The sequence below is a fragment of the Rhinoderma darwinii genome (genome assembly GCF_050947455.1).
Source record: "Rhinoderma darwinii isolate aRhiDar2 chromosome 3 unlocalized genomic scaffold, aRhiDar2.hap1 SUPER_3_unloc_11, whole genome shotgun sequence".
Lineage (NCBI taxonomy): Eukaryota > Metazoa > Chordata > Amphibia > Anura > Rhinodermatidae > Rhinoderma > Rhinoderma darwinii.
In genome coordinates this window covers 41088-54718 of record NW_027461736.1, presented here as the reverse complement: position 1 = coordinate 54718, position 13631 = coordinate 41088, and the positions used below count along the sequence as shown (strand labels likewise).

At 43.9% G+C, this 13631-nt stretch overlaps 1 protein-coding gene across 1 annotated transcript; it reads right to left on the bottom strand.

Moving 5' to 3' along the window:
* Positions 1-1652: 1652 nt before the first annotated feature.
* On the bottom strand, positions 1653-13427 carry LOC142682173 (claudin-15-like). The gene is made up of 4 exons (XM_075847300.1): positions 11364-13427; positions 5381-5462; positions 4903-5010; positions 1653-4670 (listed from the first exon to the last, which is right to left on the bottom strand). Exons 1-4 carry the CDS (start codon positions 11602-11604, stop codon positions 4544-4546), a joined length of 558 nt encoding a protein of 185 aa, XP_075703415.1. The 5' UTR covers positions 11605-13427; the 3' UTR covers positions 1653-4543.
* Between the last annotated feature and the right edge of the window lie 204 nt (positions 13428-13631).

The following is a 13631-nucleotide window of genomic DNA, read 5'->3' as shown; positions in this document are numbered from 1 at the left end:
CTTATATGAAAGTTACAAGTGATTTTCATACGTGCTTTAACCCCTTAAGGACACGGCCGATTTGAGTTTTTTTCATTCTAGTTTTTTCCTCTCCGCCTTCCAGAAGCCGTAACTTCTTTATTTCTTCGTCGACATAGGGCTTGTTTTTTTGCGGGACAAGTTGTAGTTTTTCATGGCGCCATTTATTATACCGCATAATGTACTGGGAAGCTGAAAAAAAGTTATTTGTGGGGTGAAATGGTCAAAAAACAGCGATTACACCGTTATTTTGTTTTTACCGCGTTCATCAGGCAGTAAAAAAATGTTTTGTTTCGCCGTATTCTGAGAGCCGTAACTTTTTTCCTTCAATTCAGCGATGTGAGATGTTACATTTTGCTACAAGAAAGAAAGGATCGCCCTCAGGCGACAGGCCAAATTTCCCAACTACCCAAAAATAGGTTAAAATAAATCTTTATTGGCTACTTGTAGCAGGACAAACCACACACACAAATTTAAAATTCTCACTACCAGAGGACCGGATGACAATGATTTGCCTGCAGGTACAGGCGTAAGTACTACCAATAAGGTACGTGTCAGCAGGTTCAATAAGTTAGATTTTGATAGTAATCAACTAGATGGATAGTATAGTATAGTATAGTAGATCCGGTCAATGATAGGAATTAAGATAAGTTTGAAAGCCCCCCTGACATGTTTCGCTACTAAGTAGCGTCCTCAGGGGTACACGGGGCTAATGATGTACCAGTCATGTTATCTTTTATTTTTTTAAGAATGCGAAAAATGGGAAAAGGTTTTTTTTGTAACTTTTTTTTTTCTGGAACATAAAAAAACAACTTTATTTAACCGTTTTTTACTCTTTTTTTTATTAGTCCTCTTAGGGGACTTGAACCAGCGAACGTTTGATCGCTTGCATGATATACTAACGTATTGCAGTACATTGTGATACTGACAGCCGGATGCAGGGCTTCAAAGGAGTACAAAGATGGCAGACCAGGGGGCCTTCATTAGGCCCACAGGCTGCCATGACAACAAGCTCGGTGGCGCTGCTAGCAGCCGTTATGGTAACTATTATAATACTGCCCCCTAGTGGACAAGAATATAATTACTAGAACAATGCCACCAGGTGGACAAGAATGGAACTACTATAACAATGCTCTTATTTTAGCGATTGGTGGGGGTCTCAGTGCTCGGACCCCCAGCAATCCACACCTCTGACATGTCAGAAGTTAATGGTGCCAGATACCACAGGAACATGCAGAGGTCTTCTGGAGTCCAGGCCTCGTTGGGTCAGAGCTGTAATGGCGGCACAAGGTGGACCAATGCATAGAAAAAATATCACTATTAGTTGTGCTCATCTAACAACGGCAGCCAAACATTCCAACTCCTTGTTTAAGGCTCAACCCCCTCAGTAAATGTGAAGAAGTTACCTGATAAATATCAGCCCTTTCCGGGACGGACGTCTGGCTGAGCTTGTGCTCCTACACAGCAGCCAAGCTAAACAAGCAGAGCTGCAGTGTAAATCATAGTGAACGGAGCAGCAGCCTGTGATGAGACAAGAGGTGGATCTCAGACTGCCTCGGACTCCAATAGACAATGCAGCTGAGCTGGAGTCACAAATACAGCAGCCAACACGGTAGAGAATCCACGTCACGCGCTTCTCATATATACAAAATATTTTATTACTTTATTACAAATTACACATCCAATTAGACAGAAATTTACACATTTATTTTAGAGATTTATTACGTAGGCAAAAAGTCTGAAACCGGACAATGATATAAAACCACTGGCATAACATTAGTCAAAATGCAATATTTTGTATGACATAAGCCACTCCCCCTGACATGTCCTGACTCCGCCCATAAATGTTATAACTCCACCTGCCTCTGCTGGAGCTCCACCCCCTGTAGTATAAACAACCAACGATCCGTTATTTGGTGTCATGCTGTATAATGTACATTACTACTGGAGTGTCAATTTTGGGGTTTTTTTTTAAGCTGGAAAATTTAGGTAGGGGAGTTTAAAAATTTGATATAAAAAAAATTGTAATTTTCATTTTTATTTTTCAATGCCGGATACAGCAACCATCCGAAATTATTTAAGAACAACTCCAATTACGACTGCAGTAATTCTTAGAGATACATATTTTTTTTTATTCGTTATTGTGATTGTTTTTCCCATGATGCCTCAGGATTGAAGGCAAATTTTATGTTATCTTTTTTTTTTCTTTACCATGAGAAGATCTTCTGTGCTCATTACTGCCCCCTGCTGTGTAATGCAGTTTGTATTTTTTGATACTGGCACTAACTGCTCTGATACAGCCCCCTATGAACAAGACACGAATATGACTATTGCACTAGTGCCCTCTTTGGACAGGAATATACTGTAACTGTTATAATACTGCCCCCTATTGGACACGAATATAACTACTATACCAATGCCCCCCCCCCCTGGTGGACAAGCATATCACTACTATAATTTTGTGGACAAGAATATGACTAATGTACTACTGCCCCCCTTTGGACAGAAATATACTGTAACTATTATATTACTGCCCCCTAGTGGACAAGAATATAATTACTAGAACAATGCCACCAGGTGGACAAGAATATAATTACTAGAACAATGCTCTTATGGAGATGAATATATCTGCTACAATACTGCCCCTTGTGGGCAGAAATATAGCTGTTATAGAATTGTCTCTATGGAGCAGTTTGTAGGCCTGAAGTTTTAATATTTGGCATAAATTGCGAGCAGAATTCTATTATATAAGGCTGTTGTCATCATGGACATTAACCTAGCTTGGTGATGCCCCCTCAGATGTGGATGAGGAGATCAAAATATCACATTGTAGGGGCCTGACTGGCTTGGGTCACCTAGTATGGAAACTGCTACCCTATATGGTACTATGAAGAATTTTGGTGGACTATTTTTATACTTTTTGACCACTGGTGGCAGCAAATACTAGTAAAAGACACCAAAACACCAGCACCTCCTCCAGCTGTAATCTAAGGGATTCCTCTGACCGCTGTATTTTGATGAGACACATTACAGTTTAGCAAAGCTTTATTGACTTGTCCTTATTGTGGCATAGCTAAAAAAAAATACTTCTATGGGGTCCTCGAGATCAAATGTTTTAGGCTCTGTTCACATCTACGTCTGAGAATCGTTGGAGATTCCGTTAAATTCGATAAGAAAAAGCCACGACGCAAGTGGGAACAGAGCCTAAAACGAAAGCGCGTCTTAGATGCAGATATTTCTTGGAATATCATACTTGGTACCAATATTGGAGAAGACAAGTTACAATATATTAATTTGTAGGTGTTTTTACAGTTCTTATTACCGGGAGAGATCTTGGCCAAAACGTTTGTTTGATTCTCCTTCATTTAGCCCAACTTTCTCGAAACAACCTGGTACCTTCAGGATGTATGCGATATACAAGTTAACTATTGTTTCTTTGAGTCAGCAGGTAATGTTTAGATGGTCTTAGGGGGGTCTACAGAGCAGTAGAAGAAAAAAAAAAAAGGGGTTGGCCAATAAAAAATTTGCTTGATACAACACTGCAAAAACAATGTGGATCAGTAACGGCGACGCTCAAGACGAGCTGCCCATGAACCCATCATGACTTGTTCAAAATGGGAAATTTTCCACCATCCTGAAGACCAAGGTCATCGAAAAAGACAAAGTTTGGAGATTGCTTGGATCCACTATCAATGGCCATTATTTTTTTTTTATAAAAGTATCAAACAAAAAAAGAAACAAAGAAACATATCACAATATAAGAAAGCTTCTAGAAGACAAAATCAGCCACTTGGACAATTGGTTGTCGTAGTCATGATGAAAACCACCAACATTTGGGACACGATGAAGTCTTCACTCGAGAAATGTTGTCCTGGTTTTTTCCATGAAAATGATTCATCCTGTTGTTGGGAGAACTGTTATGACACAATGTCAACCTCGTTCCTGAGTTTAGAGTCAGGCCAAAAATTCATTGGTTGACCTTGTTTCCATAAACTTTCCGAATGGTCACTCAAGCCTTTAAGGCGGCTCCACCAAATGGCTCTCGATTCAAATAACCATTCAGATCTTCCCAACATTTTTGAAGTTGATAATATTATCCTTCAGTATCTTTCACTGTCCTTCAGTAGAACATTCTTTGGTGCTATATCAGTACAAAAAAAATCACAGACATGAAAAAGTTTTGGATATTTTCAAAAATATTCAAAAACAGAACAACATTCGTCAATAAAGTTGTAGATTTGGTCCTCGTTGGCTTTAAAGATTTGGGCATTGCTAATTGAGTACATCACATTGTAAGCCTTCAGAATATTGTAATTATGGGTCATAGTTCACTTTTTTGCACCAATGGATCAACACATCCACTACGGGGGGGTTTCAAGACAGAACAGCAATGCGTAAAGGTTTGATGACTGAAAATGCAGACGGACCATGTTTGCAGACAGTGGAGCTTGACGTGGATGGAAAATGGACATCACGTTCTTGCCAAAATATCCAACGCACCTTGTACAGTCTGTAGTCTGTAGACCTATACGTATGCATTCTTCCCATATTTTGAGATACTGTTACTGGATTCGTATCGAGGAAGGGCAGTTTGAGGTGCAGCCTTAGCCGAGGAGTGGGCATTTGCTGAACGGTAGTTGTAGGTGTATGACCTGCAGGAACATATGATAACATTATTACAGGTAGTTATATAATGCCATATTACTACACCATGACATGTATACACACACATTGGCAAAACCTTGGGTTGGGGTTACAGATGTTGAATTTTCATGAGTTACGGGTGGATTGGCATCTTAGGTTCATCCAACTGTTTTTGTTCAGGGGCCCTCGATTGTATGTGTACCCTCCTAAACGTATGTACAAATACCCCCTGGAACTTACTTTTTAGCTTTGGCCACTTGTTTGTATGAGCAGCACATCAGCCCTCCTCCGACAACATCCAGAAGTGCACCTGACCAGCCGAGGTAAAGAGCAGGACCAATCTCATATCTGTAGGGAAAGAGCAAAGATCTCAGGGTATGGAACAGAGCAGGATAAAGCACCACTGAAATAATTCTTGAAAAGGAGACTATAAACTCATGGTCTTGTATGTAGCCCACCTAATGGGCTAACTTGTCAACCAACTGTTTTTGACACGTCAAGAAGACCCTGCCAGTGGCATGGTTGAGACTTGATCTGTGACTTGATCTGTGATGTCTGAGACTATCCAAAAGTATGGGAGGTTGTCCCATCCCGTCTCTGGAAACAGCACATCTGAGAACATCCACCCTAGTCCACCATGAAGACCTAAGCCATCTGGGTGAAGCTGTTTTAATTGCATTGGGAGGTTCAAATATCCTAATCGATAGTCAGTACATACTTGGTTCCAGGATACAAGGGGTTGAAGAATTCTTGGGTGATGTTGAAGGCATACCACGAGACTGAGATCCCAGCACAGAGACCTGGAGGACAAATATTATAAAAATTTTTTTACTGGGGAAGACTGATCAAATTCAAAAAATGATATTACAGCCTATGGATGTCTATGAGGAAGTGAAGCTCCTTGGCAGGAAAAAAACCTTTTCATTCTAGAAGCCATATCAAATTTGCGAGGCTACATTGTAAGAAGACAAATGCAATTTCATTGTTTTGAAGAATTTAGGGCTTTCATTTATGTAATTAATGGTGTTGTCCGCCCCTTTCCTAATGCTGCGTTAGGAAAAAAGAAGGCACTAAATGGTGTCCCCCATTGGGATCCCACCTCTGTTAGCCTATCAGTTACTGCAGTCACAGAACAGGGGTTTTACAAACCTTTTTAAAAGGGAAATCCACTTAAAATGATCTTCTGATGTGTCTCACATACATGTGAGAAGATAACATCGGTGACGTCTGTGATCTGGGACCACCACTGATTTACAGAATGTAAGGTTTCCACTTAGCCCTGCTCAGAAATTTCTGTTATCTAACACAATATTTAAGCAGCAGTCCGTTAAACTCAATATAGAGAGAGACCTTCCAGTCAGAAAATCAGTGGTGGTCCAAGATTTCACCAATTTCATCCCGTAAGGCCGGTGGTTCCTGTTGTTGGGTCTTGTACATTGAGCCGCTAGCATCTGATTGTGTCCCCTGCTGGCAGCCGCGTTATCCGCTTGTATCCAGTTGTCCGTTACTAGCCTGTATCCAGTCCGTTGTTGCTATCAGTTATCTACCAGTGTTGAGCTACCCGTTACCTGCCTGTGACCAGTGATCTGCTATCAGCTTCCATTCTTCAACGTGCCACCTGCCAGTGCCTGTCTCTTGTCTGTTTGGCTAGCAGCTGCTCCACCAGGACCACCTCAAGAGGTAGCAACCTGGTAGCCTCCCTGTAGTGAAGACCAGATCCCTGTAGAGGGGTTAAAGGGTGAAGACTTGGGAACCTACTTAGATAACGCTCTTAGAGGTGGCCCTAAGCCAAACTGGTGGAGTAGCCCAGTGGGTCCACAAACCTGCTGGTCGTAACACATCTTCTCACATGTATGTATAACCCATCAGAAGATCTCTTTGGCTGAATGTCCCCTTTAAATACTAAGCTGTTTCCCATCTTCTGGATATACAACACTTACACAGTCAAGTCACGTTATTATGACCACCTCCTACTTTCGATGTCGGGAGCGCGTAGCTCATGAAGGAAGTGATGTGTCGTGGGCTGGCTTGGTGGGTATATAAGGTGTGCGATAGGCTGTCTGAACACATATCACTTGTTTCCATGGGTAAAAGGGGCGATTTATCAGAGTTGCAAAAAGGGGTGATTATTGGCTTTCGGGCCAAGGGTGGCAGCATTTCTCACACAGCGCAGTTTGTGAACTGTTCACGTGCTGCTGTTGGTGAAAGTGTATCGTGAGTGGACAAATGGCACCATTGGGAATAACCGACGTGGAAACTGTGGAGCACCACGTGCCATTGATATGAGAGATGACCGTCGGCTATGAAGGTGCGCGAGGGCCAAATGACACGCTACAGTGAAGCAGCTCACCGTGAAAATTAACTAGGGGACTACCAGACGTATGTCTAAAATAACAGTTCAGCAAACCCTACTGTCTGTGGGGCTCCGAAGCAGATGGATTATCACTGCTCCTATGCTAAGAAAGATGCATCGGAAAAAAAGGTGTGAAAGTGTGAGGGGCTATATGTGGACCACTATCTACAGTGGGGGCTATACGTGGGGGCTATAGGTGGAGCACTATTTACAGAGGGGTTATATGTGTTTGCTCTATCTGTGGGGGCTACATGTGGAGCACTATCTACATGGGGTATATGTGGGGGCTATATGTGTAGCACTATCTACAGGGGGGCTATATGTGGAGCACTACCTACAGGGGGATATATGTGGGGGATATATGTGGAGCACTATTTACTGGGGGGCTATATGTGGGGGCTATAGGTGGAGCAATTTCTACAGGGGGCTATATGTGTTAGCTCTATATGTGGATCACTATTTACAGGGGGCTATATGCGGGGCACCATCTACTAGGGTGCTATATGTGGAGCACTAGCTTCAGGGAGGCTATATGTGGAGCACTATCTACAGGGGGGTATATGTAGGGGCTATATGTCGATCACTATCTACAGGGGGTATATGCGGGGGCTATATGTAGAGCTATATGTGGGGACTATATGTGGGGCACTATCCACAGGGAGGTTATATGTGGGGGCTAAATATGGAGAACTATCTACAGGGGGGGCTATATGTGGGGCACTATCTACAGGGGGGTATATGTGGGGCCTATATGTGGAGCACTATCTACAGGGGTGGCTTTATGTGAGGGCTATATGTGGGGAACTATCAATGGGATATATGTGGGGGCTATATGTGGAGCACTATCTTCAGGGGGCTTTATGGGGAGCACTATCTACAGGGGGTATATGTGTGGGCTATATGTGGAGCACTATTTACAGGGGGGCTATATGTGGGGCACTATCTACAGAGGAGATATATGTGGGGGTTATATGTGGAGCACTATCTACAGGGGCTTTATGTGAGGCACTTTGTGATACTTATATTTTCTTCCCTTTATGTGGTAATAACTTTGGAATTATTTTACTTATCCAAGCATTCTGACAGAAAATTGTAGAGAAAATTAGCATTTTTCTAAATGTATCTGCTTGTAAGACAGATAATAACCCTGGTACTGCAATTTGGTCTTATTTGAAGAGGCTCTGTCACTTGTACTTCCCTACCTCCTAGCTAATTTGATAGGTGCTGTCACACTGATAATACTAGTGAAAATTTGTCTCTCAAAACGTTATTATTTCAAAAGTTATGAGCTTTTTTCCAAATATGTAAATGAGGCTTTATTAGACAACTGGGAGGTAACATCAGCGATTCTCCTGAGGTGGGGCTTCCTCCCAGCCTCTGACTCTGTCCTATCAGCATGAAGCTGTTTCACAGCATTAGGAGACAGTCTAGAGGGAAGGGGGATCCATTCAAACAGCCATATCTCGGGCTGTGGACAACATAGCAAACAGCGGTTCCGGTGGCATATGAAAGGAGAGATTCCAATCTTTCATATGACAGAGGAATCACAGTTCTAGCTGTGACAGTGTCAGAGATATAGCCATTTGAATACAGAATCGGGAATGAAAGCTGTATACTACAAGATCACACTGTGTTGCTGGACAGGGAAGGGGCAGAAGCTGATTGGACAGCGTCATACAGAAAACATTACACCGCCCAAAGTATGCGTAAATATGTGAGTACTATCGACAGGGGGCCTATATGTGGAGCACTATCTACAAGGGGGAATATGTGGTGGCTATATGTGGAGCACTATCTATGGGAGGGCTATATGTAGGGGCTATGTGTGGAGATTTATGTGGGGGCTATATGTGGAGCACTATATGTGGGGTACTATCTACAGGGGGGCTATATGTGAACTATATACAGGGGGTGGGGGCTATATGTGGAGCACTATCTACAGGGGTGGCTATGTGTGGGAGCTATATGTGGAGCACTGTCTACAGAGGGGGGCTATATGTGGGGCACTATCTACCGGGGGGCTATATGTGTGCCACTATCTACACGGGTGGCTATATGTGGGGGCTATATGTGGAGCACTATCTACAGGGGGGCTATATGTGGGGTCTATATGTGGAGCACTATTTATAGGAATGGCTATATGTTGGAGCTATATATGAGGCACTATCTACGGGGGGCTATATGTGGAGCACTATCTTTAGGGGGGCTTTATGGGGAGCACTATCTACAAGGGGTATATGTGGGGCTATAGATGGAGCACTATTTACAAGGGGGCTATGTGTGTTAGCTCTATATGTGGAGGCTATATGTGGATCACTATCAACAGGGAGGCTATATGTGGAGCACTATCTTTAGCGGGGCTATATGGTGAGCACTATCTACAGGGGGCTATATGGGGAGCACTATCTACAGGGGTATATGTCTGGGCTATATGTGGAGCACTATCTTCAGGGGGGCTATATGGGGAGCACTATCTACAGGGGTATATGTGGGGCTATAGATGGAGCACTATTTACAAGGGGGCTATGTGTGTGTTAGCTCTATATGTGGAGGCTATATGTGGATCACTATCTACAGGGAGGCTATATGTGGAGCACTATCTTTAGGGTGGCTATATGGGGAGCACTATCTACAGGGGGGCTATATGGGGAGCACTATCTACAGGGGTATATGTGGGGGCTGTATGTGGAGCACTATCTTCAGGGGGGCTATATGGGGAGCACTATCTACAGGGGTATATGTGGGGGCTATATGTGTCACACTATCCACAGGGGGGCTACATGTGGGGCACTATCTACAGGGTGATATATGTGTGGGTTATATGTGGAGCACTATCCACAGGGGGGTAATATATGGGGCATTACCTACAGTGGGGCTATATGTGGGGGCTATATATGTGGAGCGCTATCTAGGGGGGGGGCTATATGTGGGGGCTATGTGCCAAGCAATATGTGGGGGTTATATGTGGAGCACTATCTACAGGGGCTATATGTGGGGCACTATCTACTGGGGGACTACATGTGGAGCACTATCTACAGGGGGTGGGGGCTATAAGTGGAGCACTATTTACAGGGGTGGCTATATATGGGGGCTATATATGTAGCACTATCTACAGGGGAGTATATGTGGGGCTAGATGTGGAGCACTGTCTACGGGGGCTAGATGTGGAGCACTATCTACAGGGGGCTATATGTGGGGGATATATGTGGAGCATTATCTACAGGGGGGGGCTATATGTGGGGGCTATATATGGGCATTATACAAGGGGGCTATATGTGGGGCACTATCTACAGGGGAGGGCCATATGTGGGGCACTATTTACAGGGGGCTATATGTGGGGCACTATTTACAGGGGGCTATATGTGGGGCACTATCTACAGGGGGCTATATATGGGCACTATACAAGGGGGCTATATGTGGGGCACTATCTACAGGGGAGGGCCATATGTGGGGCACTATTTACAGGGGGCTATATGTGGGGCACTATTTACAGGGGGCTATATGTGGGGCACTATCTACAGGGGCTGTATGTGGGGCACTATCTACAGTGGCTACTATCTACAGGGGGATGTATGTAGGGTACTAACTACAGGGGGCTGTATGTGGGGCAATATCTACATGGGCTACTATGTAGAGGGCGGATCTATTTAGGGCACTATCTATGGGGGGCACTATCTACAGGGGCTATTTGGGGGGCAGTATCTACAGGAGGCTCTATAAGGGGCACTAGGTATGTGGGGCACTGTCTACAGGGGGATCTATGTGGGGCACTATTCTAATCTGGGACAAAGTGTATGGTGCTATTATTATTAGTGGTGCAGTGTATGGCACTTTTATATTTAGGGTCATAGTGTGTGGCACCATGAGATTTTATCGTCGTTTATAGGTGCAAAAATGTTTGAAAAGTGAGAAGTTGAAGACATCTGAGCTGCAAACTGCAGAAATGGGCTGTGGCGGGGGTAAGTCATCATAGGCTTGAACCCAATTGAGCATCTGTGGAACCACCTCAATCGTCTTGTTCGCTCTTTGGATCCTCCCCCACGCACCCTCCAGCAAATGTGGGATGCACTCCTGATATAAAGGAGGTAGTAAGAGTGGGCGACACTAGCCAAAGAACCCCACTAGTACAACAGCCCTTTAACACACTGCACGGCTCCAGATACCGGAGACAACCGACCAGCACCTTATTGAGTCACTCCCACGCCCGTCTAGCTGCTGTCCGTGCTGCAGACGTCGGTTACTCTGGATATTAGCTGCTGCTCATAATAATGTGACTCGACTGTGTATTTTGATGTCAAAACAGCTTGTAAGATCCAAACAACTACATAAAAATTAAATCTTATCTCACCTGCAAATATCGAGAGTGCTCCGGACACCGTCGCCAGCTTGCCTTTCAGTGCTATGTTTCCTTCTGCAACCTTAGTGCACTGGAGCCCGAGCATCCCCAACAAGCATGCGAAAAGACCAAACACCAGGCAGGAGATCATCAGAGCCCTGGAAGCCTGCAAGTAACCTGTGAAGACAAACAGAACGATCCTCAGTGACTCCATCAGGATCTCTGTACAAAGCTCATTCATGTATCTCATCATGGTTACCCCATGTTCTTCCAATAAACCAATAGATCGACCTCTATATGTAGATAATATTAATGCATAACAACCCCATTAGCAAACTCCATGTGTCCTTTACCAAGCGGCTTAACACTGAAACATCAGGAAAGTTATAATAAGGAACTTTAAAGGAGATCTTCACGTCAGAACTAAACAACCATGTGAGGACTACGTATTTGTTACTGTAGACTTCTACTTCACCAGTAGGGGGCGTATGATGACCCTACAAAAAAAGCATCCTTACTATAGCCCTGAGGATAGACAGTAAAATCCTACAGCAGTCGATTATGAAACTCCACACAATTGTTTTCTTTTTATTGGTCTACTTGTTCCTCAGGTTCCCTTAGCCTCAAATGCCCCTGCATCAGAGATTACCCCCAGATTGCCTGACAGAGACGTTTCCCAAATGCAACTGACGTACCCCCATTCCAGCCATATATATTCCTTAGAAGGTAGCGGGTAGGTTGGAGTAAGCAACCACCTTGGAACTACTCTTCATAGTAGACAACTGTAAGCCGAATATAATGATGTCAGGTGAATCACTATCATTGAACGTGAGCTGAATTTAATACAGGACTAACAATCAAAATCTAGTTTCCCTGCCTATCTAAAAGCAGAATATGGACTGCTATACACTTTTTTCAATGCCGGTCATTTGATTTTTTACTTCGAAAGCCTTATATGTTATTGTAGGAACACTCTTGTAGGGCAAATCCACCAAATGTGGCCTCCTGAACCCTCCTATAGATAATATTTCAGAAGATCATATCTGTGGTTGACATTAGAGTACTTGCATTCTAAAGTACCAAAGAAGTTACAGAAAATTGTGAGGGGTTCAGGGAGCTAGATGGCCAAGCTCAAAAAACCCTCGAAATTTATTCTAAGACATGTCAGAGAAGATATTTCAAAGTCTAGTTCCCCTTTAACACGCTACACATTGACATCCTCACTTTGAAAGAGTAGTTGAGTGCTATAAGGGAACACATTGTCTCCTGACCTCATTTCCTGTTGTGATCATTGGCTCCTCTTTTAGTAAAATCGACCATACATGATGATGAGGAAACCATCTGATGCTGCAAAACTGGACTATCGGCTAAGAACCTGCTTCCACACTTATGCAAGTTGTAGGTATCACGTTGTGTTATAGTTATTTTACACTACTCGAAGATTGTCCTGAAAAATGACCTTATGCAAGGATCTACCATTGAGGGAACTTCTGCAACTACTATAAAGCCCATAGTCAGGGTGGCTCCTAGACAAGGCACCCATGGAGAGGGTGGTTCCCAACCAAGCAACCCATGGAGATGGGGGTTCCCAGCCAAGCAACCCATTGAGAGGGTGGTACCCAGCCAAGCGACCCATGGAGATTGTGGTTCCCAGCCAAGAGACCCCTGGAGAGGGTGGTTCCCAGCCAAGAGACCCCTGGAGAGGGTGGTTCCCAGCCAAGAGACCCATGGAAAGTGTGGTTCCCAGATAGAAGACCCATCGAGAGGGTGGTTCCCAGCCAAGAGGCCCTTGGAGAGGGTGGACTCTTGGCTGGGGTCTAAGCTCAGGTCAGTCCTTTTCCTTTTCTATATGGCACAATAAACTCTGTCATGTTGAGAGGGATTGAAAGAGGTAAACCAACCAGAGGGCCATATCACCCTTCACTACTACAAAGGATGGGCAGTGTGGTGGCTAAATGAGGTGCAGTCCCTCCTGACTCAGAATGAGCACTGGGAGGAGGACTCATGTTTGCTATATTGATACCAGGAACCATGCAACAATCAGAGTTAGAGTCAGGGACTAGTACCAAGTAGAATCCACAACTATAGTGAGATGACACCCACCAATCTGAATAAAAACAAATGTCTAAACAGCAATCAAGCTTGCCAAGACCCAGCCAAACCAAGGTGGCAGTCAGTTCTCAAAATCAATAAACCACCAAAGTAATCCAAACTGTCCTAACAAATATGCAATGGGGCACAATGAAAGTGCTGGACTTAATGATGTAAATGCGTCCCAGT